We start from the raw sequence: 27,024 nt of genomic DNA, 5'->3' as shown, positions 1-27,024 counted from the left end.
ATCCCAACCCAGAAAAAAGCCTATGAAATGCTATATTAATATGTTATTACCACTTTGTGGCAAGAGTGAATAAGCTCAAAGAAGCATCATGCCTGACGCTGAGTTGGCTGGCCAGTGAAGGCGTCTGTCCTTTCCCATGGCACACCCTGACTCACCTGTCGGACAGGTAGGGGGAAGAGGCGAGTAATGAGCCTTACCTGCTCGGAGGTAGGGTGGGGCGAGACACACCCCATCCCTCCCATTGGTTCTTTCCTTAGTCTTACTGACAGTTCCTTGCCCAATCAGGAGGAAATAACCTTCAATCTGCCAATAGGTGCGGAGTTAGGATGGAACCTCAAGTTGGAGACCGTCCCTAGGGCCGAGTGGCAGTCCCTGAGGCCAATGGTCAGCGGATAAACAGAGGCGGCGGTGAAAGGGGACTGGACGCGAGACTCCACCCCCTCGATGGGGACAGTCTGGCCAGGCAGCCAGTGAGCCCACATCGGCGGGTGGGCGTCTCCCTTAGGGGCGGAGCTATGAGGGGGCGAGAGGCGTGGCTTGGCTGTCAGGTCCCTTCGCCTTTTGTTCGGTTACTGAGTTGCTGCCTTGGCCAGAGTCCGGACCAGCCGCCGCCCGAGCGCGCCGATCTCAGTTCGCAGCCCGCGCCGGCTCCCATCCCGGCCCGACCCCTACCCAGCCCAGCCAGGCTCCAAACGCAGGTGCGGACGATCGGGGGGCAGGTATCGCTGGGGCGAGGGAAGGGGAGCGAGAGGCCGAGAGGCCGATCCTCGTCGTCTCTGGGCAGGTAAGAGCCGGAGCCAGGGCGCGCCACCCTGCACTGGCGGCAGGGGGCGCGCTGGGGTCCTGGGCGCTGCTACCAGGCGGGCGCTAGGTTCAGGCGGAGCGCGACTGGGGGCTCGGGGAAAGGGCGGGGAGGGGTCAGGGCAGGTGCCTCTGGATCGCGCCTCCCCCGGGGCCCGCGGAGCTCTCTGGATGCCGCGTCCCCGACTCTGGCCCTGCCTCTTGCGGGGGAGACTTTCACCTGCTCGGCCTGCTTCCCGGCGCTCACTGTGTAGTCAGGAATTTACTGTTTGGGAAACTTGCTGCCGCTGGTCTCTTTGGGGCCACCCTCACCCCACCTCACGCGTCATCCTCGCTTTCCCTCCCTCTCTACTCCCCCAGGCCTGGGTGGGGCCCTATTGTCTGCGCCCGGTTTGCCCAACTCTGGGGGCTGAGCGCACATTTTCCCAGCGACGCGGGCCCCACCTGCCAAGCAGGTGAGCATAGGGTGTCCAGAGGCCCTCTCCTCCAGCTCTGCGAACCCAGTCGGGGCTGTACCTGCGGCGCCTCCCTTGGCTCCGCTCCCTAGGTGCCGGGCTCTTAGCTATGCCATCGGAGGCGGGATGGGATGGCAGTGGGATTGGTGCTGGGCCCGGCTCCCCCGCGCAGCCGGTGTCTGCCACCCGCGACAAGAACTGGGGTCTGGGCGGAGGGGTCGTGCACGCCTGGAGAATTCACCCGCCCAGTTACCGCAGCTGAGGCTTCCACAGTGTTGATTATGGGAACAGGACTACCCTTGCTCTCTATCCTCTTCTTGGAGGAAAAAAACCACCCCAAACAAACTTTTCAGGAAGAAGTATTCATCGCAGCTTTCCCTGGGGCTTTGCCTGCCTCCTGGCCCGGGACTTCCCCCCAGGCTTAAGGGGTCCTTCCCGTAGCAAAGTCCCCTCCCCCAGTCGGCAGGCTGAACCTGGGCTACTGCCTGCGCTGTGACCCCGTCCACCCTGCCCCCACCTCCATCCTGTTTGCTGGGCCCCTGGGGCCTGAGATGGGGGCCGGAGTAAGGGGGGGCGGTGGGTGGGCCAAAGGGGAAACAGCTTCTTCCTTCTCTTCCTGCCTCCGGGGACCACCACACCCCCTCGCAGGAGGCCTGCCCTGCAGGCTGGCTCCCGATCTCTGCCCCCCTCCCCAGGAATGGGGGTGGGGCAGGGCCGGGCCAAGCAGACTGAGGGTGGGGGGAGAGATTGCTCTGGTCTTTTTTTTCTCTGTCCCATCCCCCATGTCATTTAGCAGGCTGGTGACTGAGTCCGAAAAGCGGAGCGATGGGGCTGGATTTCCATTAGATTTCTAGGTTTTCGAAGGTACATCCTTCTGGAGGTTTTTGCACCCACCCCCTTTCCAGAGCGAGTTCGAAGGGGAAAGGAGGAACGCTTCAGCGCGGAGGGTTTCAGGCAGAGCTGCTTTTGCCGCCGCTGCCCGCCCCCTCCTCCAGTTTCCTGAGAGCCCCTTCCCTGGCCTCCTTGGGGGAACAGAGTGGGGAAAGAACCAGGTTCTCCTTCATTCCTGGGATGAAGGGAAGATTCGGGGATCAGGGTTGCTTGCTCTGTTTCGCTTGGGAAGACCCTTCCTACCCTACAACTCTACCGTGGAGATAGATGGGAGAGTGGGGGTGAAGGTCACAACCCTCCCTGCCCCCCAGGAGTGCCCTGAGTCAGGGGGGTCCCATGCCTCTTTTGCTCCAGTGGGTGTCACAAGGGCAAGGAGTTTGGGCAAAATAACCTGTTTTCCCTCTTCTCTGTGCCAAAGTGGAGGAGGGGAAGGCATTGTAATTACACTGGTTAGATGATTAGTTCAGCTAATCTGGTTTGTGGCTGCGATGAAAAGATAATACTGAGGTGAGGAAGTATTGCTAGGAGGAGCAAACCAGCTACTTACTGGACTGGAGGGAGAGGGGGGAAAAGGTAGGATCCAAGCGGTCACTTCTTGCTAGATGAAACCTCAGCTAGAGTGACAGGAGCCCTCTCCCTCCTTTCTCCCAGTCCCACCCCGAACCCCAGTTACACCCCATTTCCTCTGGAACCTCTGTTTGGGCTGCCAAGGATGAGGCTTTGAGAATGCATTGTGTGGGAATAAAAGGGTACCGATCACGCAGGTACAGGTTAAGGGAGCGCTTGGGGAAAAGAGCCACCTTAGAATGAGATGGGGGCAGCTGACTCCTGTACAGAAGAGCTGTTATTTGGACAGATGTTAGAGTGGGGCAGTTCTGAGCATAGGGATTTAGACTTGGTTTGAGCTAGGTTTGGTCACAGGTTTGGTCACTCATTTGGTCACTCATTTCCCATTGGGCTAGTCACTTCACCTGTCTGAACCTCAGGGATCTCCTGGGCAAAAATGGTAACTTAAAAGACAAGGGACTACTTACAAATTCCAAGCACTTTCATTAATTGTTCTCACTTAATCCTTACGATCATGCCTCTAGGCAAGCATCCTTCACCATTCTACAGGTGAGGAAATGGAAACTTAACTCAAGGGAGTTAAGTAACTGTCCAAGGTTGCACAACGAGACCTGAGCAGGGCCACAGCTGGCATTTGGGTCCTTTGGCTCCAAGCCCAGAGCTCCTCGTCCTGCTGTATCACCCCACTGAGGCTCTGGGAAGAATTTTTAAGAGCCTCTGCTTGGGAGTCTGGGGAGATGAGAGTTCAAAAGGGCCCAGGATGGTGTGTGTGGGAGGTGAAGGTGGGGGCAGGTTTGTCAGGGGTGACTCATGTCCCAGCCTCCAGCCTTCTGAAACCTCCCTGTTCCATGGCTTGGTTTTCGGTGGAGGGGGCTGTTTCCCAAAGGCCAGGGGCTGTGGCGGATGTGTGGAGGAGGTTATGACAGGGAGAGGAGCGCAGGGGTCAAAGCTGCTGCTGCCTCCTGGCTTGAGCTGGGCAGAACCACCGACTTTTCTGGGCTTGTCCCTGTATAGGAAGTGGGAGTTGTCTGCTTTGCTGGGGGCTGGGGCTGTGCCAAGCAAGTGGGGGGGGGGGGTGGAGGAGGGTGGAGGGAGCTGTTCCCTGGGGAGTAGAGAGAAATGTGAGTCAGATTTAGGACTGGGCCAGTGTCCTACTGGACTCTACCAGTCAGCGCTGCCAGGTTGCTCTTGGGTAGGAAGTTGGCTGTCCTCAGCTTTGGAGCTGGGAACCCTGGGGGCTGGGAGTAGATTTTCTGCGGCTGAGAAGGCCTTTCTGGTCATGGGGGTGGGGTCAGCAGAGCCTTGGTCCTGGAGGGAGGGGCTGGTGTCCCTGTCCTCAGACCGGCCTGGCTCTGGCACATCTGCCAACTGGGCACCTGACACCCGGATGGACCTGGGAAATGGGCCTCTATCTGTGTCAGTACAGCCTGGGTACTGAGCCTATCAGCCTTGGGCTTCCAGATCACTTGAGGTCAGGAGGGGACCCTAGGCATGGGGAATTACTGATTCTGGAGAAGAGAAGACTGAGGGGACTTGATGTGACAGAAGAGGAAAGAGAATGAACTCAGTCCTGGCTGATTGCTACCAAGAGGGTGACAGGCTGGCAGTTTGCCACCCTCACCTCCTCCCCCCCGGAATACAGAAGCGATCAGGACTCTTTTTTAAAAAAATATTTATTTTTTAATTGAAGGATAATTGCTTTACAGTATTGCATTCGTTTTTACCAAACACCAACATGAATCAGACATAGGTTTACCCATGTCCCCTCCCACTTGAACATCCCTCCCACCTCCCTCCCCAAGTCGACTTCTTTTTCTTCCTTTTTTTTTTTTTTTCACCTTTTGGCACGTGGGGGTCTTAATTCCCTGACCAGGGATTGAACCCGCACCTCCTGCATTGGAAGGCAGAGTCTTAACCACTGGACCACCATGGAAGTCCCCAGGATGCTTATGGAAGGAATGGAGGCTAGACAGGAGGAAGGACTTCCCACCTGTTAGAGATGAGGTCTTGAGTTGATGAGTAAGAGGGAGATGCCAGTGGAGGCTCAGAGCTGACTCTTCTCTGAAGGGAATGAAGCAGGGCCCCATCCATGTGAGTTGGGGAGGGCCAGCCTACCCCAGGAGAGCAGGTAGGAATCACTACTGTTTGGGGGCAAGTCTGAGGTCTGGTGAGTCCCTGCTGGGGAGACTTTTAGTCTTGTGTCTAAAAGTCTTGGGAGGAAAGACCTGGCTCAGAGAGGGGCAGGGAGCCATGGGCCACTTACCCACTGACCCCTGCGAAGAGAAAGAGCAGTGTGACTGGGGCAAGTCATCAGGGTTTGTGTCTCTGCAAGGGACACCATGAGGCCTGCCTCCTGGGACATGGTTGAATCTGGTGGAGGTCTTGGGAGGCATGGGCTGGCCTGCTTTCCAGCAGCTTCTTTGACCAGGCCAAAGAGAAAACTCTCTGACCACTCCCTCTTTGCTCAGCCTCTTGGCACCTCAGCTGTTGGGGGCCCTCAGGGCAGGAAGCTCAGCTTTCTGTGACCCACAGAGTGTGGGTTAATAGGTCAGCTATCTTTCCTCACTGTGGAGACAGCAGATTCTTGTCTCTGGATTCTTGCCTCTGTATCCTTTGAGGCATCTACCGCTAACATTTCTTTCCCTTCTCTTTTCTTAGCATCCTCCTGTTTCTCAGCTTTGCTCTTGGATGATCTCATGCTGTGTATACACATAACAAATTTTAACCAAACCTTTTTCCAAATCCTGGTTTTCTCCAGCGAATGCTTTTCCAGGAGAAGGTCAGGCAGCAATCCCTGCAGAATGAAACCCTGGGGAATCACAGCCTGAGGAGTGAACATGAGCTGGGGTTGGGCTCCCCAGGCCCCCCTGGGGTCGTTGGGTGGGGGCAGCAGGCACTTGTATATTGGGATATGTCACTGACACAAGTGAGTCCTCAGCGGTTGTTTCCTGAGGCTGGTAAAGCGTTTTTCCATTCCCAGGAGTCTTGGTTTGGGGTCATCTGCTGGTTTGGGATTTTTGCCCACCCAGGGTCCTAGCAGGGAATGGATCTCCAGCTGGAGTCCTCTCCAGGGGAGCCTGGAGGTTCCCAGGGTCCAGCCACCTGGCCGGGCATTTCCCTCTCCTCCAAGTCCCCTTCATTTTCCCACCCTGGTTTGTTTGCTTTGGGTAGGAGCCCAGAAGGAAGAAAATAAACAGCAGCTGGGTCGGCCTGACCTGAACCTCCTCCACCCCCAGCCAGGCCTGGGCCGCTGCTCGGGCTCTCCTCCAGACCGGAAGTGAGGGTTTTCCTCCGGAAGCTCAGGATGGGCTTCTGTGTCTTCTCCTGTCCCCAGAGTCCTGGCCATGGCTGGTGCCCACCTCAGTCTCTGCCCATTTGGAATGACCAGTCTGATGGGGGAGACCACAGTTTTGGCCAAGGAACATCTCGTCCACGGGTGGGGGTGTTTCTCCCAGAGCCACTAGTCTGAGGGGAGTGGCCTCGCTGGGAAGCCCCAGCCTGATGAGGGGGGAGAAAGGGCTCTCAAGAGAAGTAGTCACGTCTCTGTACTTATAGAGTCTGTTTCCGTCTGTGCTTGGGCCCACCAGCCAAGTCTCCCCTGGAGCCAGAGACAGAGTGAGGATGGGTGGGGGCTGGTGACCCTGCAGAGCCCAACCTCTCCCCTCGGGCTGCTCTGTGGGGAATGTCCAGGCCTGACTGGCCTGCCCGCCCCCGACTGCAGACCGCAGCACATGTGACCCGGGAAAGGGGCAGCACTGTTTCTACCCCTGGCCTCCCCTCCCAGGACCTGGATATAACTCATCCTCCCCAACCATACCCTGTCCCCCAACCCCCGGGGCTCTGGCCTCGGACCAGGAGGCAACTCTCCTCTTAGCCCTTATCTGAGAGGTCAGGGAAGAGAAACTTGGGTCTTAACCTTGGGTGTGCCTGCATGCTAAGTCACTTCAGTTGTGTCTAACTGCGACCCTATGGACTATTAGGCTACTCTGTCCATGGGATTCTCCAGGCAAGAATACTGGATTGGTTGCCGTGCCCTCCGGCAGGGGATCTTCCTGATCCAGGGATCGAACCTGTGTCTCCTGCACTGGCAGACAGGTTCTTTACCACTAGCACCCCCTGGGAAGCCCCTGGGGTACTGGGTCCTCAAAAGCAGGCTGGCTGCCAGCTACCTTACCGGGCCCATCTTTGCTGGCCTCCTCTGCAACTTCTTTGCTTTCCTAATGGAAGGACACTTGCCTGGGTTCTTCTATCAACAGAGGCCTTCTCCAGTTGTGGTTGTGTACCCTTGTGTACTTTGGAGAAGGAAACGGTAACCCACTCCAGTATTCTTGCCTGGAGAATCCCATGGACGGAGAAGCCTGGTAGGCTACAGTCCACGGGGTCGCAAAGAGTCGGACACGACTGAGCGACGGAATGGAACGGACCCTCTACACAACTTAACGGTGGTCTGAAGAAAGCAGTGTCTTGATTGTCTCTACTTTATTTTTGGCTGTGCTGCTCAGCATGTAGGATCTTAGTTCCCCGTCCAGGGATTGACCCCATGCCCCCTGCAGTGGAAGTGCGGAGTCCTAACCTCTGGACTGCCAGGGAAGTCCCTGTCTCCACTTTACAGAGGAGAAATATGAGGCTTCAGGAAATCACATGACTTGCCCAAGGGCACATGGCCAGTGTGAGGTGGGGCTGGATGGAGCTTTCCCCTGACTCCACCCTGTCCTTGGTCCCCTTCCTCTGTCACTGCCTGAGCCCGTGATCTGCATCTGCAGAGTGCTGACCTCTGGCCCAAGGACCTTCTGGAAGCCCTGCCTGCTCAACTGCAATGTTTCTGAGCCAGGTCCCAGCACACGTCTTGGGCAACCAATTCCTGTTCTGATTTCCAGATGTCTGATTGAAACTTGGTGTCATACAGCCCAGCCCAGCTGGTGGGGGAAGGAACCTGTAGCTCTGGTGGGAGTTTTTTGTTTATTTTTAATTTTTTAATATTTTTGGCTGTACTGCACTGCACATGGGATCTAGTTCCCTAACCAGGGATCAAACCTGTGTCCCCTGCAGTGGAAGCGCAGAGTGCTAACTCCTGGGGAAGTCCTGGGAGTTATTTTTTATTTCAGAGCTGGGCTACACTCTGCCAGGACAGTCTTGGATTTAGAGTGTCCAGTGACAGCCCACTGGGTTGGCCGTGCAGAGGAGGAAGCAAGAGTGGAGGGCAGAGTGTGCCCCAAAGCATCCTCATTGCTTGCTTGCAGATTCCTGGCCAGTGTGGACCAGTGCGGGAAGGGTCCTTTGCACTCCTCCCCAGAGCGCCTGTTCTCTCTTCCTGCCCCTTGCGAGGTCCCCATCCCATCCTGTGATCTCTGAGCCGGCTTCTTCCTCCTGTGTCGCCAACAATAGAACCACTGCTAAACAAAGCGCCCCCATTCAGTTCGGAGCCCCGCCCTGTGTCTGGCTCTGCCCGGCTCCGGCCAGGGTGCCTGGGCAGGGCCCACGTCCGTCTCGCCTCCTTCCACCCTGGCTCTGACCAGGGGCATTGTGGTGAGTCTCCAGGTCCAGGGCAGAGAGGGGTGATACCAAACTGGGTGCGGCCTCCTCCACCCTGGGAACTGCAAAGCCAGCATTTTGGTTTCTTATGAGAGAATTCCCCTGGTTCTCCTGGGGAGTAGGTGAGAAGAGGTGGAGTTGCTTGACAGTCCTGCCTGAGGTCTTACTTAGATCTTTCCTGCACTGAGAGTAGCTCCCTCCACCATCCTTTTTTCACGAAGAGTTCTGGTGTGTCTTCTCTGAACTGCTTTCTACCTCTGACCTTGCCCACCCTCAGCCTTTTCTTGACTGTCATGGGAACTCTGACCTTTATCCCTAGAATCTTAGATATCAACATTCCTCTGAGATCACCTGGGCTACCCTTTCTGTGGATGAAGCACAGAGAGGGAAAGCTGTTGTCCAAGGACACACAGCAAGTTGCCAGCAGAGCTGGGACTAGAACCTGTGACTCCTGATTTTGGAGCAGCCAGTGCTTGGCTCCACCTCTGCTCCCTTCAGCTCCCTGCCTCCGGTCTCTCTGTAGCTGTCTGGCATTCTTTCCCTGATTTCAGGGTTTCCCCTCTTCCCCCAGATGCCCTGTTAGGAGCCAGGGAAGAGGCTGGTTGGCAGTGAGGCAGACCTGGATTTGAGCAGAGCACCACTATTTTTCAGTGTGGCACTTGTTTCCTCATCTGGAAACTGGAATAATCAAATGCTGACCAGGGTGGCTTCTAGGAAGCATGAGATTCATTTGCTAATTAAGACACATGCCCCCACCCCCATCTTTCCACGACAGTGGATCCTTTGACCTCTGTGAGGCCTCTGTCTCATTCTGGGCAGCTGTCCAGCCCTCAGCTTCTCTTAGGTCCAGGCTTGGGCTGGTGGGGGTGCTGAGGGGCCTGCTAGGAAATGCCTCTCTTGTGGCTAGCCTTGACCTCAAGGGTCCCTTTGGACCTGGGGCCAGCGAGTGGATTGTTCCTTAGGTTCTGGCCAAGGCCTGCATCTCTCACTTGGCTGAGAAGCACCAGGGGTAGGTGGTGGTCTCTACAGGGAGCAGCGTTTTCTGGCTCAGATGGGCTGTTTTTACTGATAGGGCTGGAGATACCCAGTTTTGTTTCTTTAATAACTCTCTATGGAATAAACAAGAAAAATTATACAATCATCTCAAGAGATGTAGAAAGATCATTTGGTAACATTCAGCATCCATGGCAGGCAGCCTGGAACTCAGCCCCAGCAGGGCCTTCCGTCTGCCTCTGAATGCTAGTTTGAAAATTTATTTTATTTTTGTTTTTTTTTTCGTTGGAGGATAATTGCTTTACAACATTGTGTTGCTTTCTGCCCTACATCAACATGAATCAGCCACAGGGAGATGTCCAGTTTGTCCTCAGCGAATCTGGCTGAGGCTTGGCGGCCAGATGGCAGCTCAGCTGTCTGCCCAGCAGAGTGGCCTTCGCAGGGTTAATGCAGCTGTCCTTACTGACGCAGTTTCATCTTCCTTCTCCTGGCTCGTATGTCCAAGGCTTCCTGCCTGCATTTTCTCCCTGGGGGCTGCTCGGAGACAGGCTTTCTCCTCCCAAACTCTCCTGTGTTCTCTGTCTTGTCTCTCCAGGGAAGGCAGGAGTGCTGGGCGGGCAGTGTGTGCTTAGGGCAGGGGCGAGGGGGAAGACTACCCCTGAAATAGCTGCATCGGCCTGGAGAGCAGCTGGACACATCTGGCGGCACCGAGCCTGCTTCTGTTTATCAGCCCGAAACTCTGAGTCACTTGGGGTGATGGGAGGAGAGGGAAGAGGCTCGAGGGAGTGGGCCTGGCTCCTGCCTCTGCCTGTTCCAGGTGTGCTAACAGGCAGGGGTGGGGAGGGGTCACCATAAAAGGCAGGGAGACCTGAAGGATCACTGGCGTCCTCCTGGGAGGTGGCGCTGGGCCCGTCCGGGAAGACATATCTGTGGTGACCTTTGTTCCCGGCGAGGAACCAGTCTCACCAAACACTGCAGCCTTGTCCCCAGCTGGTCTCCAACACAGTGAGACAGCGGGTTTGAGGTACTGGGTGCTGCCTCCCCTCTGGGTGGGCCAGCCTGGGGTCTACTTGCCATCTGAGGCCACACTGGGTGCGCACAGACCGTAGACAGGTGTTACTCAAGCCCAAGCCTGGCCCTGGCTGTCATTTCTCTGCTGTGCCCCCTCACCCAGTGGAGCCTCAGTTTCCCCATCTGTAAATTGGGAAGCAGAGCATATGCTTTGAAACCCACTTGTGAGGATGTTGGCTGTCTTGAAAGGCACCAGGTAGGCCCTCACCGGGGTAGAGCTTCTCTCAATCCCTCTTCCTGGCTGTTGGACTCTGGAGATCAGCACCTGAGACAAGGGAGCTGGACAAACCAAGTAGGAGTCACCTCCCTGGTACAGAGTCAGGCCCAGCTATTCATGACCCTCAAGTGTCCCCAAGTCTCTGAATAGTAGCAGTGACTACCCTGAGGCCTGCCCTACCCAGAGGCCTCCTGCCCCACCCTAAGGAGAGAACACACCCTGGGGGAACACTGATACCCAGCCGTGGCCACCGACATTGAGCACCTACTGTGTGGCCAGGTGCCCGGCTGGGTTGGTGGTGGGAGGTGGTGCTGCCCCATTTTACAGATGAGGATGGGGGTTCAGCTGAGCGGTGAATGGCCCAGGAGTATGTGGCTGAGGTCTGAACTGGTCGGTGGGACTCAGAATTCTGGGGAAGGCTTCTAGGAGCTGGGGTGCTGGAGAGATGGGGTTCTTTAGGCCTGAGCCTCTGGGGTCACTCGTGATCCTGCCCCATGTGCAGGAGAAGATTCTGGAGTCTCTGAGGCTCCCAGAGAAACCGGTCTGACTGCTTCCCTGCCCCACCCGCTTTCCCAGTTTCCCACCCAGTGCCTGAGGTGTAGTTGCCTCACCTTGAAGCCCTTCCCAGGAGCCCCAGTGGATGGGGGTGGGCCTGCGGGACCCCTGAAGTTGCTGGAGGCTCTGAGTGATGTCTCTTGCCCTGGGGGTTTGGGGCTGTGGGCTGCGAGGTGAGTGAGCCTGTTACCGCCAAAATCTTGGCTTTCCCTGCCCACTGAAGCTGAATTTAAAAAAAAAAGAGATAGAGCTTAGAGGAAAGAGAAAGGTAGCTTTAATCCTCAGCCGGCAGAGGGGGAGAACACAGTAGGTTTTGCCTAAAGAACTGTTTGCCCCCCTTCCATAAGGAATCTGAAGGGTTTTATAAAAGGAAGGCTCACAGTCAGGGGTAGGTGGTGAGAAACAAACCGAACGTATAAGGATTTTGTCTCCTCTTGGCATTGTCTCAAAAGCAGTCTTAGGCTGGCGTCAGGTAGTCAGTCCCAGTCCCCAAGCCCAGTAGTTGAGTCCATTGTCTTTTGTGTATTGTAGTGTGGCCTTCTTTCTGTAATGCAAGAAGAGAGAGAACTACCAGGGGTGGTCTGCAAAGAGAGTGCTGTGAAGGTGAGCACCAGATACAGGATGTAATTAGCATAAAATCAAAGGATGATAGGCACAAAATATAGCTTAAGTGGAGTTAAGGGGGCAGAAAAGCAAACTTAGACTACAGGTTTGTTGTTCAGTCCCTAAGTCGTGTCTGACTCTTTGCCTACCCCATGGGCTGCAGTACCCGAGGCTTCCCTGTCCTTCCCTGATTAGGAACAGTTAAAGTGAAAACTAGGGGTAATCTGGCCTGCTCACTCTTCTCTTTATGTTCTTTGTTCTCAGGAAAGAAAAGAAAAACTCATTCTTCTTTGGTCCTTTTCACTGCATTAAACCCAGGGCTGGGTTGGAGCATCTGGCCCTTTAAGGCACCTGTCCCCACGGGGTTCATCCCACCCTTTGCTGGAGGTCAGAGATATAAGCCCAGGACTCACACCAGGTGTTCCACCCTGGGCAGCCCTCCCTGGGTTGGTCCCTTCTGCCTCCCACCCTTCTCCACAGCCCACTGGCCTTGGGGCCATGGTTGGGGAAAGGGGTGATGGGCAGGGCCTGGGGACAGGCTGAAAATAGGGGCCGTGCTAAGTGATGGGATGTCCCACCTGATCAGCTAATTTCCTGCCCTGCTTCTGTGTTCCCAGCAGCCACCATGGAGGTGATGAACCTGATCGAACAGCCCATCAAGGTGACGGAGTGGCAGCAGACATATACCTATGACTCTGGCATCCACTCGGGGGCCAACACCTGTGTGCCCTCAGTCAGCAGCAAGGGCCTCATGGAGGAGGAGGAGGCCTGCGGGCGCCAGTACACGCTCAAGAAGACCACCACCTACACCCAGTCAGTGCCCCCGGGCCAAGGTCAGGATCCCTGGGGACTCTTCGGTGGGGCTATCCCAGCAGAAAAGCAGCTGGCTCCTGGAAGGAGGTCAGGATCAAAGGAGTCAGGCCTCAGGGTGCTCCCAGTCTTTGGAGGGAGGCCCAGCTCTGGTGCTTAGACTCAGCAGTCTGAGGGAGGAGGCCCTGAGGGAGGAGGCAAAGCTCCTGCTCGTAGAGACCCATGCAGTCTGAGGGAGGAGGCACAGTGTCTTCACGGCGCCCCTCTCATCTGGGAGGGAGGCAGATTCCCCTCCCGTGAACCTCTAATAAGAAGGGAAGGCACAGACCCTGCACACCAGTCTGATGGAAGAGGCACAGTCCTTGCCTTACATAAACTTTCAGAGTGCTGAGGAGGCACCCCTGCTACCCTCAGGGAACCCTGAGGCTGGGGGAAGACACAGTCCTTCTGCTCCAGGAGCCTCAAGTACGCAGCGGGGGCAGAGTCCAGTTCTGGGGCTTGGTCAGGGTGGGGATGCCTACCAGCCCAGGATGCCCTGCCTCTCTGGGGGAAAGGAAGATCCAGTCCCATCTGTAGCCCACAGTTGGCTCTAGGGCCCTGAACGGTGCGGTACAGGGAGCCTTGGGAGCTGGGGAGGGTGGAGAATAGGTGGTGGCAGCCTGGGCCATTGCAGTGCTCAGCCTCTGCACCTCAGGGAGTGCCTCCTGACAGCATGCAGAGGCCTCTCGGCTTGGCTGGGCCAGGCATTGCGCTGGTTGCTAAAGTGCAATATCCAGGCGGGAAAGCCATGTGGGTGTCCCCTCCTTCCCACCTAATGGGAGTGGGGAGCCTCTGTCTCCCTCTCCTCTGGGCTTTGGGACACTCACTATGGCAGGGCTGCCTGGGAAACTGGGGTACCTGACTCTGGGACTTCCAGATCTTCCAGGGGTTGGAGCCTTGACTGAACTGAGAGCCCACCTCCTGCTTTGTGAATCCCACAGTCCCAACTTGCCCTGTCATCCGTTGTATTCTAGTGAGTGACCCTCCGGGCCTCTACTTGCTGCTGCTGCTGAGTCACTTCAGTCATGTCTGACTCTTTGTGACCCCCATAGACTTAGTCCTCCAGGCTCCTCTGGCCATGAATTCTTCAGGCAAGAATACTGGAGTGGGTTGCCATGCCCTTCTCCAGGGGATCTTCCTGTATCTCCTGCGTCTCCTGTGTTACAGGCAGATTCTTTACCGCTGAGCCACCAGGGAAGCCCCTGGGCCTCTATTTAGCTGACCATATAATGGGAGAATTGCCTCCTTTGGGGAGGTTGAGGGTGTAATTAGAATCATGAGATTTCAGGGTTGGAAAGAGACAGAGGTTATATCATCCTACCCCGACCTGATTGTTAAGGGAGGGGCACAGAGTCAGAGTTGGTTTTGGGAGTCGGGCTGTCTGGGTTCGGGTCCCAAGTTGGGTTCTTATAACCTTTCTGTGTCTCAGTTTGCCCATCTGTAAAGTGGAGATAATAATAGTCCTTGCCTTGTAGGGTTGTAAGATTAAATGAGAAAAATATAAGGACGGCACTTAATTTCCTGCTGGGCACATAATAAGTATAGGTATAGGACTTCCCTGGTGGTCCAGTGGTTAAGGCTCTGCGCTGCCAATGCAGGCGACACGGGTTCAGTCCCTGATTGGGGAACTGAGACCCCACATGATGTGCAGCATGGCCAAAAGACCTTTAAAAAAGTATAGGCACACATTTTTTTCTTTTATTTTTTACAAATTGAAGATTTGTGGTAACTGCATAGATCAAGTCTATATGCACCATTTTCCCAGCAGCATTTGCTTACTTCATGTCTCTGTATCACATTTGAGTAATTCTTGCAATGTTTCAACCGCTTTCATGATGATTCTCTTTGTGATGGCAATCTGTGATCAGTGATCTTTGATAATGCTGCTCTGACTTGTTGAAGACTCAGATGATGGTCATCATTTTTTGGCAATAAAATATTTTAAAATTAAGATATGTACATTTTTTAAGCACAATGCTATTGCACACAAGATACTACAAATAGTGTAAACATAAGTTTTATATGCAGCAGGCAACCAAAACATTCATGACTCACTTTATTGCAATATTCACGTCTTCATTGTAGTGGAAGGGAACGACATATCTTTTATGTACTATACATTATATAACCATAATATCTTTTAGGTATGCCTGTACTCAAAAAATGTTAACTATTCCTTTTAATAGTAATAAACTCTGACCTTATTTTTCGTGATATGTGCCAGGCACACACATCCTTTCTTTTAAGAACAGTTCACACCTATTATGTCATTTAATTCTCATAAGAATTCTCTGTGATGAACAGAACAGGAAGTGCCCCATTTTATTGCTGATGACCTGAGGTGATGATGACCTCCTCAAGGTCACTGGTTAAAGGCAGAACTGCGAGTGGTGGACTGGAAGTCAGCCCAGAGAGCCCAGATGGGATGCCTGCTCCCCAGTGTCCCCCTGCCCGCTTCCTGCAACTCAGACCCTCTCTGCTGACCCCCAGGTGACCTGGAGTACCAGATGTCCACGACCGCCAGAGCCAAGCGGGTGCGGGAGGCCATGTGTCCCGGTGTGACAGGAGAGGACAGCTCGCTGCTGCTGGCCACCCAGGTGGAGGGGCAGACCACCAACCTGCAGCGGCTGGCCGAGCCATCCCAGCTCCTCAAGTCGGCCATCGTACATCTCATCAACTACCAGGACGATGCTGAGCTGGCCACCCGGGCCCTGCCTGAGCTCACCAAGCTGCTCAATGATGAGGACCCGGTCTGTGAGGGCCTGGCCAGGGAGGGGAGAGTCAGGGGTCTTCAGGAGAGGGCCCTGCTTGGGGTGGAGAGAGACCATTGACCCAGAGCCTCATCAGTGGGAAGTCTGGCCCGGGTCTGTCTGAGCTTTGTGGAGGTGTCTCCTGGCCCTTCCTTCTCACAGTGGCAGCCATCTCTGCCCATCTGCTCACGCCCTCCCCTCCTCCTCCTTACCCCCCAAGGTGGTTGTGACCAAGGCGGCCATGATCGTGAACCAGCTGTCGAAGAAGGAGGCATCTCGGCGGGCGCTGATGGGCTCGCCCCAGCTGGTGGCGGCTGTCGTACGCACCATGCAGAACACCAGCGACCTGGACACGGCCCGCTGCACCACCAGCATCCTGCACAACCTCTCCCACCACCGCGAGGGGCTGCTCGCCATCTTCAAGTCGGGCGGCATCCCCGCCCTGGTCCGCATGCTCAGGTACCCACCCCTCCTCCCTGCAGGAGCCGGGGCCGTCCCCTGCCTTGGACTTCCCTGGTCTTCATACATTTATTGAGCACCTACTGTGCCAGGTGCAGAACCACGCCCAGTCCTGATGCTCAGCTGCTCACAGCCTAGCAGGGGAGACAGGCAGGTAAAGCTCAGGTTATTTATCAGGATACAGTGTAGATGAGGTCAAAGCTGTGCCCAAGATTGGTCAGTGGAGGTCCAAGAAGTTGTTCACTCTAACGGCAGGGGGTTGACAGAGGAGTGGTCTTCGACTGACGTAGATGACGGGAAGAGTATTCCAGGCAGAGGGAACAGCCTGTGCAAAATCCCTTGCCACTTTTATCTTTCCCTTCCTTGCAATGTTGAATGGCCTTTTTCCTGATCCCCATACCCAGCTGTGAGTTTCTTAGGGGCAGAGATACTGATCTTACTCCTCTCTGAGTCCCTTGCAGGCCTTTCTAGCATGATGCCTTTCACATGGCAGTTACTCAGGTGTCCAGGGGACCAACTCAGTAGGGACAGGTATGCCTAGCACTGAGCTGGGAGTCCCGAGCAAGAGGAGTCATGGTCTCAGTGGAGAGAGGAGAGGTGCCGCGTGCTCTGTTCATAGAAATGAGACTGGACTCAAGGGACAATGAAATTTTAGTAAAGAGCTATTTCCATAGAGGTGTCAGTATTGGGGAAGGCTTCCTGCAGGAGGTGACCCACATTTACCTGGAACCTGACTCATGTGAACCCTCTACCCCCATCCCAGCTCCCCTGTGGAGTCGGTCTTGTTCTATGCCATCACCACGCTGCACAACCTGCTGCTCTACCAGGAGGGTGCCAAGATGGCAGTGCGCCTGGCAGATGGGCTGCAGAAGATGGTGCCCCTACTCAACAAGAACAACCCCAAGTTCCTGGCCATCACCACTGACTGCCTGCAGCTCCTGGCCTATGGCAACCAGGAGAGCAAGGTGGGCCGAGCCCCATTTTCCTCACACAACCATGTGCTTCCTCCAGCGCTTCCCGCCCCCAACCCAAGACCTGCATCCCCCATGCCATCCCCCTCCATCAGCTGCAGCTTCGGGTCACTGCTTCCTTACTCTTTTTAGGTTAGATATATTTATGTAAATTCTGATGTAACGTTTCATCATACTACTGAGTATTTTGAAGATAAGGAAAGAAAAAATTATCCTCACACAACCATGCGCTTCCTTCAGTGCTTTCCTGTGGGCATTTTTTATACAGTTGTAGTCATAACAATTTACAACTTTGCATGTTTTCTACTAATGTATGACATTAAAATTATTATTATTGTTTTTTGCTACACTGTCCTCAAAACCACCCTTTATAAGAGCAAATAACATTTCATTAAATGGAGACTCCAGACTTTATCCTGAGGAAGGGCATTTAGGTTGCTCCCAATCTTCCATTTTTATGAACAATGCTGTAATGAACATATTCAAGACACAGCTTTTCCCAAAAAGTAGGAATGTTTTTCATCAGTAGGGTTAAGGATTTTTAATATTTCTAAGCTTTTACAAAAATTGCCAGGTACTTTCCAAAAGGATTGCCTTATTTATAATGCCATCAGCATCAATGTTTGTTAGTAGTCTCACCTCATCCTTGCCAGCATTGTGTATTATCATTTTTTTCAATATTTGGCTTATTTAATAGTCACAAAAGCTATTCAGGTTTTGGATGAAGCTCAGTAATAACAGCTGTCACCTACCCTCCCTTCTTTCCTTGTTCCTCGCCAGAGACCCCATCTGTCTCACACTCATTTCCCCCCTCCCCCCACAGCTCATCATCCTGGCCAATGGAGGACCCCAGGCCCTCGTCCAGATCATGCGCAACTACAGTTATGAGAAGCTGCTCTGGACCACCAGCCGCGTGCTCAAAGTGCTGTCTGTGTGTCCCAGCAACAAGCCTGCCATTGTGGAGGCTGGTGAGTACTACAGCCCGTGAGGATGGCTCATGTAGCTAGGTGGGTGGGAGCGGGGCCCCTGACCAGCCACCAGGCTCAGTCAGCTGTGCTCCCCTGTGACTGACATGTGCTCATCTCCTACCCCAGGTGGGATGCAGGCCCTGGGCAAGCACCTGACGAGCAACAGCCCCCGCCTCGTGCAGAACTGCCTGTGGACCCTGCGCAACCTCTCGGATGTGGCCACCAAGCAGGTGAGGGAGGTGATCAGGCCTGTGTCCACCTCCTCAGCTGTCTTACTGCATCCAGCCTCCTGTCTGGGAGTCTGACCTTAGGAGCCTGAGGCCCCTAAATCTTGCTCTACTGTGGCTGAGGCTGGAAGTGCCCTTCATCCCTTTAGCTAAAGGCTCTAATCCCTCTGAGGGGTTTCGGAAGAGGACTAGAGGAAAGGGGCTGATGGTTCCAAGCTGGGGTTCAGGTGGTACTAGAGGAACAGTTATGTTCCTAGACTTTGGGCAGGGAGCCGTAGTGTGCAGGCGATGGCTTGGGGGCCCTGGTGGCTAAGAACAACTTAAGGAAAAATGCAGTTTTGGAACAAGTCTTCTGGTTCCTCCTTTAGACCTGTCTGTCATTGCTAAGAATTACATGAATAGGTTGCTTATTGAGTACCCGCCATTAAGTTCTAAGCTCAGCTAAGCACCTGGGACACTGGCTTCTTTACCCCTTTCAGTACCTGGAGGTAGACTGTGGGGCTCATTGTTAGCTGAAGAAACAAAGGCTCAAGTGGTACATATATACAGTGGAATATTAGTCATTAAAAAGAATGAAATAATGCCATTTTCAGCAACATGGATTGACCTAGAGGTTATTATACTAAGTGAAGTTGGACAGAGAAAGACAAATATCATATGACATCACTTACATGCAGATTCAAAAAAATTATACAGACGAACTGATTTGTAAAACAGAAACAGACTCACAAACTTAGAGAATGTACTTATAGTTACTAGGGTGAAAACGGGGGCAGGGATAGATTGGGAGTTTGGGATTGACATGTGCACACTGATATATTTAAAATAAATAACCAACAAAGACCTACCGTATAGCATAGGGAACTCTGCTCAGTACTCTGTAATGACCTAGATGGGAAAAGAATTTGAAAGATAATAGATACATGTCTATGTAACTGAATCACTTTGCTGTACAGTTGAAACTAACACAACATTGTTGATCAACTATATGCCAATATAAAATAAAAATACTTAAAAATTTTCAACTATATCCAATATAAGATAAAAATTTTAAGAAGAACATTTTAAACTGTACTCCAAGAAAAAATTAAAATTAAAAAAAAAGAAATTTTTCATAGAAAAAAAAGGAAGAAGAAACAGGCTCAGGGAGTTAAGAAATGGCCTTGGTCATGGCTAGTAGACAGCAGAGTTGGGATTTGAACTCAGGACTGTCTGTCCCCAGTGCCTGGGGTTTTTGTATTCTACCAAAGGCCCACGTGGCTCTCCCTGGGAGGAATGAGGTTTCTGGCTTAGGGATGTTTCCTGAAGGCAGATTTGGCTTGGGGACCACTGAGTGTGCAGCAGCAAAGGCCCAGAAAGGGAAGAAGCATATAAAAGTGGTTCAAGGGGGCCACTGACGCATGGCTCAACCACTTCATTCTGGCCTAGGGGCCTCCCTCGGCCCGAGTCGAGTTCTGTTGGGTCTAAGGACCCAGAGGAGGAGTTGGAGGGGCTGGCGAAGAGAGCATGGGGCTTAGAGACAGGCTTGGGTTCAGATCTGGCCCATGCGCTGTGGGTCTGTGAGCCAGGCCCTCAACCTCTCTCAGCCCCAGATCCTCCACAGGTAGATCTGCCGTCTCACGGGGTGTCGGCAGGATTGTGGGGTTGAAAATTCTCAGGGCCCAGGGAGTCTGTACTGAGTGGGCTGGAGACCCCCATTTAGGCCATCTTGCTCCCCTGGACATACTTGGGAAGCCCTTGCGTTTGGGGTTTTCCCTCACCCTCCACTGCTTTCCCCAACCCCAGGAGGGCCTGGAGAGTGTGCTGAAGATCCTGGTGAACCAGCTGAGCGTGGACGACGTCAACGTCCTCACCTGTGCCACGGGCACTCTGTCCAACCTGACGTGCAACAACAGCAAGAACAAGACGCTGGTGACGCAGAACAGTGGTGTGGAGGCGCTCATCCACGCCATCCTGCGTGCGGGTGACAAGGATGACATCACGGAGCCCGCTGTTTGCGCCCTGCGCCACCTCACCAGCCGCCACCCCGAGGCCGAGATGGCCCAGAACTCTGTGCGTCTCAACTATGGCATCCCGGCCATTGTCAAGCTGCTCAACCAGCCCAACCAGTGGCCACTGGTCAAGGTACCACCCGCTGCCTGGTGGGGCCAGGAGAGGGGAGGAGCTCCAAAGACAGGATTAGAGCCTCCACAGTCCATGGTGGCTCTGCTCCCAAGACCCAGAATCCTTCTATCTTGTAGCTTGGCCATCAGCTAGAATAGAGCTTCAGAGTTGAAGGCTCACAGGACCACCCTGGGCGGTCTCATTCAACTGTAGGCTCAGATTCGGTAGGCCTGGAGTGGGCCTGAGACGCTGCATTTCTAACGAGCCCCTAGGTGATTTTGGTGGTCCACAGGGTGCAGTCATTATGCTAGAGGGTCTGGACGCTCAAAGTCGTCCTCATATGAATGGATGGGTGAGGTCACCCTTATTTACGCATTCTAGCCCCGGAGAATTGGAGAAGCCCTGAAGGGCTGGCAGCGACCAGAAAGTGAGACCACTTCAGCCTATACTCAGGAACTTGTTCCTTTGGCCACATGTAGATGGAAGGGTATCAGTACTGTGTCATGTGTCCTGCTCAAACTCAGGAAGGTTGCTAAAGAGACAAAGGGTAGAGAGGGTTCTGGGGACACTTGGTGTCTGCCATTGGGAGCCAGGGAACCTGGACGCTGCCTGGGTAGAGGACAGATGTGTCAGTTCCCTGTCACAGACAGGGGAGGTGAGGGTGAGCCAGGGCAGAGCTACATGTGTGTGACACCTGGTGCCAGGAGTGAGGGAGTGACTATAGACGGGGTCTTGTCAGCGGGCACCAGAGCCAGCTGGCAGGGTAGGAGCCTGGGGCAGAGACCTCGTTTCAGATCCCACTGCTTCAGCTGGATTACATTGTGAGCGTCACCAACGCAGGAGGCTTAGGGGTCAATCCGAGGGAGGACTCCCTAATAATCAGAGTTTGGGAACCAGAAAAACAAGACTATACTGTCTGTGAAGGAGCGTGGGAAGATAATAGATACATGTCTATTATCTTCCCACGCTCCTTCACAGACAATATAGAGGGAATGGGGTGAGGGTCAACGCATGGGGGCTGGTGGAATATTCTGGAATGGAGTATCATTCTAGCAAGGGCTATTAGAGTCTGACATGAGGACCAACAGATCATATGGAATGAGGGGCATGGGCTGGGAGAAGCGACATTCTCTGGCGAGCTTCTAGCACATCCACAGCTGGCCTGGGGGAAAAGAGACGAGGGGGACGGAGGAGATGATGCCGGAGAAGTGGGATCCTCCAGATGGCCATGAAATGCCCTTGACGGGTGCCCTTTTTCTTGCTAGGCAACCATTGGCCTCATCAGGAATCTGGCCCTGTGCCCAGCCAATCATGCCCCACTGCAGGAGGCAGCGGTCATTCCCCGCCTTGTCCAACTGCTGGTCAAGGCCCACCAGGATGCCCAGCGCCATGTGGCTGCTGGCACACAGCAGCCCTACACGGTAAGTGAGCTGCTGGGGCCTGTGACCGCCCACCCTGAGAGTCTGGCTGCCCTCTGTGTGAACGTGTGAGCACATGATTGTGTGACTAGGGGGGCAAGTTGCGACTGGGGCCAACTCCAAGGACCGGTGAGGTTTGCCAGTGTCCTGGCGGGGGGTGACCACTCCCTAGGCCCACTGCTGCTATACCCCAATGGCTCCTCTCGTGCAGGATGGCGTGAGGATGGAGGAGATTGTGGAAGGCTGCACTGGAGCCTTGCACATCCTCGCCCGGGATCCCATGAACCGCATGGAGATCTTCCGACTCAACACCATCCCCTTGTTTGTGCAGGTAAGTCTGGGGCAGGTGGGCAAGAAAGGTTTCCCCTAACCCTTGCTTTTCCCCACTGCTGAAATGGGAATGTTTGAGGCAGTCTGGGCCAGCATCAAGAGGTCTTTGGAAGCATTTGGAGAAAAGTGGCCACACCAGACGTGATCACTTAGCAAACTCTAGCATGGGAAAGGCTTTCCAAGCTCAGAGGTAAAGGAAGAGTCCACAAACGGAAACAGCAAGTATTCTTAGTGTCAGAAACAACATTAAGGTTTTAATGTCAGAAATAGCCTAAAATCATTGAAAAGTAAACAGCAAACTGGAAAAATATTTGCAAGCCTCGCAACAGACAAGAGTTTAATATCTTTCATATAAAAGGCTCGTTAATACTAAACCTCAGTAGTTATCTACAGAGAGGCACATGTAATTCCCAGGTGGTTCATAAACAAACAGTCAGTGCTCAATCAACCCCACAGGAGTTTAAAAGAAATGAAGCTTACCCCACAGGGAGGGCCCATTTCCCACTATCAAATTGGGAAAGAAAAAAAAAATGGGAGTGCTTTTGTGCTGGTGAAGATGTGATAAAATGGGCAGTCTTATACCCTGCTGGTGGGAAGATAAGGTGGTAAAACCTCTCCAGGAAGCAACTTTGCAATGTGTATAGACAGCCTTGAAAATATTTGTATTCTTTGATCAAGTAGTACAGGTCTGGGACTCTCTCTTTATGAAATAACATAATGTAATTTATTTTTTATTTTTATTTTTTTTTCACGTAAACTATAATGTAATTTAAAATGTGGCATAGATGTATATGTGCAGCTGACAATTGCACTATTGCTAACAATAATTGAAAATTAACTGACTGTCCAGTGATAAGAGAATGGTTAAAAAAAGAACGTTCCACTATATCATGTGGACACAGACAATGGTGTTGAATTGTCAGTTTTTGAAATTTTTTCCTTTAATTATTAATGCTCTGAGTAAGGAACTGGTGCTGGTAGCTACTTTCACTTGTGATGGATGAAGTTTTTTCAATTCCGTTGTTGTTTTGCTTTGTAGCATTCTCCTCCTCTCTTGAGTACCAGTATGAACTCATAAATTTTTTTGTTTGTTGGCCATGTTTCTTTTAGGCTGACAGTTAGTTCCCTGAACGGGGATCAAACCCAGGCCCCCTGTAGTGGGATAGCAGAGTCTTAGCCACTGGGCCGCTGGGGAAGTCCCAGAACTCATAGATTTTTTTTTTAAGGAAAAGTTACTGAATAATATGGGAAAATGCTTTATGCTACAAAGTCTGATTGAAAAACAGGAATCAGGGACTTCCCTGGTGGTCCATTGGTCAAGGTTTCACCTTCCAGTTCCGGGGGTACAGGTTTGATCCCTGATTGGGGAGCTAAGATTCCACACGCCTGGAGGTCAAACAAAACAAAACAAACAAAAACATAAAACAGAAACAATATTGTGACAAATTTTTTAAAAATGGTCCACATCAAAAAAAGTCTTAAAAAAACGAATCAAATATGTGTTTATGACTGTGATGAAAATCCAATGGAAAGAAGCTGTGTCTGGGTAGGGGGTTGTGGCAGTTTTTTTAAATTAAAAGAATTTTTAAAAAATCTTTTGGCCTTACCTCGAGGCTTATAGAATCTTAGTTCCCCAAGGAGGGATTGCACCCACGCCCCGGTATAGAAAACAGTCTTAACCACGGGATCACCAGGGAATTCCCTGCGTTTCCTTTCTTTAGATTTTACTTAGACTTTTCACCTTTTTTACTGTGGGCGTTACATCCAACAATGGGAGGCGGAGATGGGCAGGGAGGCGGAGGTGGGCAGGGAGGCGGAGATGGGCAGGGTGGCGGTGTTGCAGGCTCGCCTCACGCCCACCCCGCGCCCCTCTCCCCAGCTCCTCTACTCCTCGGTGGAGAACATCCAGCGCGTGGCCGCCGGGGTGCTGTGCGAGCTGGCCCAGGACAAGGAGGCGGCCGACGCCATCGATGCGGAGGGCGCGTCGGCCCCACTCATGGAGCTACTGCACTCGCGCAACGAGGGCACCGGTGAGGGGCCGGGCCAGGCGCAGGAGGGCGAGGAGGGCGAGGAGGGAGGCCGGAGGAGGGTGGGGGCAAGCACCTGACCTGCCTGGCCTGTCCTCCTCCCTGCTCAGCCACCTACGCCGCTGCCGTCTTGTTCCGCATCTCCGAGGATAAGAACCCAGATTACCGCAAGCGGGTGTCTGTGGAGCTCACTAACTCCCTCTTCAAGCACGACCCTGCCGCCTGGGAGGCTGTGAGTATCCTGGGTTGGGTCGCAGTGTCTGGCTGTGCAAGTTGTGTACTGCACAAGGACAGCACTTTGTCGGGGGTGTGTGTGGTGGGGTGTTACCATCTTCATAGATTTTAATTTTTTTTTTTTTACTATACCGAATAGGGGATCTTAGTTCCCCGACCAGGGTTTGAACCTGGGCCCCCTGCAGTGGAAATGCAGAGTCCTAACCACTGGATTGCCAGGGAATTCCCAACAGATTTTAATTTTATAATTGAATCATTTATGACAATTCCCAGCAGATGAAAGTAATAGGTTGGACCATCTACTGTTTTTGACCTACAAAATGGTGATTTTATGTTCAAACTGATATAAAGTGTTGGGGCAGGAGTGCCTTTCCCTAACTTGCACAAAGGTGCTGTTACAGGCTGACGGGTGCCCTGATCCTGCGTGGGGCCGCTCCTGACACCCATTCTCTAGTCCTCTCCCCGACACTCCCCTCCCCAGGGCTGCTCTAATTCTGCAGGTGTCTCCAAGGGGTCTTTGCTTTTCCTTTGGCCCCCCTTTATCTGTTGTTTTTTGGCTGCACAGCATGTGGGGTCTTAGTTCCCTGACCAGGGATCAAACCTGTGCCCCTTGCATTGTAAGTGTCTTAGCCACTGGACCACCAGGGAAGATCTCCTTGGCTCCTCTAGAGAAACATCTCTTGCTGCTCTTTTCTCCCCACCTCCCCTGCCCCAGTCCAGAGCCTGTGTTTCCTCCCTTCCCCTCTCCCCTAATGTTTCTCTCTGTCTCCGTCCTCAGGCCCAGAGCATGATCCCCATGAATGAACCCTATGCTGATGGTAAGTGGGTGCAGAGTTTCTCAGGACCTTGGAGTGCGGGGGCACAGGGACGTCCTGTGTGGGGGTGTGTGAGCGAGGGAGCAGTTTTGTGTCCCCAGGGCCAAAGGACCAGTGACAGTCACTGTAGCGTTCACACCAACTCCTGGCCAGGTCCCTGACTTGAAGTCCAGGTCCCTAAGTGGGGGTGGGGGGGTCCGGCCCACTGGGGCAGGAACGGGTGGAAGGTGTGGCTGAGGGCTCTCCAGACCCTCACAGAATAGCCTGAGACCCTTCTCCTCGCCAGACATGGACGCCACCTACCGCCCCATGTACTCGAGCGACGTGCCCATGGACCCACTGGAGATGCACATGGACATGGATGGGGACTATCCCATCGACACCTACAGCGACGGCCTCAGGCCCCCCTACCCAACTGCAGACCACATGCTGGCCTAGCTGCCCGGACCCTAGTATGGTGCCCCCTCCCTCTGCTTTGCAGCTCTCTCTTCCCTTGTGGGCTGCTGAGACTTGGGCTTCCCTTCCCTTAGGACCTCCTTCTCACGGGAGGCCTCTCAGGCTTTCCCTGAAACCCTGGCTCCTTTAGCGGGGAGCAAGCGTGGGCCCTCTGGGTGCTGAGCTGCCCCAGGGAAGGCATGACTCGCCTGCCTTGTTCTATTATCTTTGCTCCGGGCAGCAAGGTCCTGCCCCTTCGCGGATGGCAGGCGGGTGACGCAGGAGTGGCACAAGCTCCCAGGGGCCACAGTCCTGGCCTAACCCCTGTGTCTATGTCTGCTCCCCCCCACCCCCCAGGTGCGGTTCCCCATCTGAGAGGTTCTCCATGCAGGTGATGGGGCCAGATAGCCAAGTGCCTGAACCCGGGCAGCAGGGCTGCAACTTCCTGCTAAGCCCCATGCCTCCAGAGGTCCTCTGTGGGGTCTTTCTTGGGATGGTGATCTGCTCCTGCTTTTCTCTTCTGGGCCGTGGGTCCAGGGCCTGATACCCTGTTCCCACCCCTGAGGCCCTAGCACTAAAACTTTAGACTCGAGGCATCCCCCTTGTTCCCCCTGAAGTTCCCCCATCCCGGGCTGCCCATCTCCAGTGGCTTGGGCCCCACAGGCTCTGGCTTCTGATTTGGTCACTGAACTCCAACTGTGCTGAGCCCCGGGATCTCCAGGCCCCAGGTTCAAGGCCAAAAGGCCCAGAATCCAAAGCTTGTCTTGGAAAGTTCAGGGATCCTCTGGGAAGATGGGGTAGAGACACATAGAGATTGTCCCCGCTCCAGGACACTGCCTGCTCCCTCCCCGGGACACTCAGTTGGCTTTGGCCCCTCCTAGGGGAGCTTGGGGATGGCGCCCTGGAACCCCCCTCCTGCCCACACAACTACCCTAGCTGACCCCTGAGAAGTGCTCTTGGCTGACCCCTCTGGTGTGTGGTGAGGGGCTTTCTCTTCCTCTTCCTATTTCAAACTCCCCACCACCACCTCCTGCACACTGGTGTTGGGGGCTGGGGGAGGTCCCAGCAGAGTTTTATTATGATCGCTTTATGTTTTTGGTTATTGGTTTTTTTTGTATAGACCAAAGCAAAGAAAATAAAACTAACACACTGATCTGATGGAGGTTGTTTGAGGGAGAGGAATGAGGGGGATGGAACTCCCTTAGCCTGGTACCTCCTCGATGGCTGGATCCTGAGTGTTTATGGCCACCTTGTGTGTAGAAAAGGCAGGAGCGGGGAGAAGCGGAGAGAAAGGAGCATCTATGAGCTGGAATTGATTTAATTAATACATGTAACTCAAAACCTCAGGAGGGGTGAAGAGCTGACTAGAGGTGAGTCCCCCCTTTGGAGGACACCAGGCCATATTTATCTCTTCAGTGGGGAACCTCCTTGCTGGCCTGTCAGTCTGCAGCCTGCTCACCCCCGCCCCACTCCCCCCTCCCCCTCCCCCTCCCCCTCCGCCCCGTGCAGCCTTAATGATCACTGGCTGATTTCTCCTGGGCAGAACACTCCATGTGGCCTATGGCTTGGAGGCCAGGTTCCTTTCTGGTCTGTGGTGGGCCCGGCCCAGCCCCTGCCCGCCTCCTGTCCCCTGTTCCTGCAGCCAGCATCTTCCAAGCTGTTTCTTGACTCCTGATCTTGGCCCATGCTATTTCCTCTGCTCTCAGTTCATCCATCACAGTGTAACTGACAGCTTATGTGATGGTCCTGCACC

At 53.7% G+C, this 27,024-nt stretch overlaps 1 protein-coding gene across 4 annotated transcripts; it reads left to right on the top strand.

Annotated features, from left to right (window-relative positions):
- Positions 1-540: 540 nt before the first annotated feature.
- JUP (junction plakoglobin) lies at positions 541-26,424 on the top strand. Of its 4 annotated transcripts, XM_055407849.2 has the most exons (15): positions 558-698; positions 11,614-11,685; positions 12,303-12,518; positions 15,025-15,284; positions 15,505-15,743; positions 16,507-16,708; positions 17,538-17,682; positions 17,809-17,912; positions 19,695-20,033; positions 21,278-21,433; positions 21,642-21,761; positions 23,640-23,790; positions 23,898-24,019; positions 24,800-24,839; positions 25,123-26,424. In XM_055407849.2, the coding sequence occupies exons 3-15, from the start codon at positions 12,311-12,313 to the stop codon at positions 25,272-25,274; spliced, it is 2,238 nt and encodes a 745-aa protein (XP_055263824.1). In that variant the 5' UTR covers positions 558-698; positions 11,614-11,685; positions 12,303-12,310; the 3' UTR covers positions 25,275-26,424. The 4 variants fall into 4 exon arrangements, with proteins under 4 accessions (XP_055263822.1, XP_055263823.1, XP_055263824.1 ...); XM_055407847.2 differs by lacking the exon at positions 11,614-11,685 and having other exon boundaries at positions 541-698; XM_055407848.2 differs by lacking the exon at positions 11,614-11,685 and having other exon boundaries at positions 542-698; positions 12,306-12,518.
- The last annotated feature ends 600 nt before the right edge of the window (positions 26,425-27,024 follow it).

The sequence above is a fragment of the Moschus berezovskii genome, chromosome 20 (genome assembly GCF_049115385.1).
Source record: "Moschus berezovskii isolate FMDL1 chromosome 20, NW_MosBer_1.0, whole genome shotgun sequence".
Taxonomy (NCBI): Eukaryota; Metazoa; Chordata; class Mammalia; order Artiodactyla; family Moschidae; genus Moschus; species Moschus berezovskii.
This window is presented reverse-complemented; position numbering and strand designations above follow the sequence as displayed.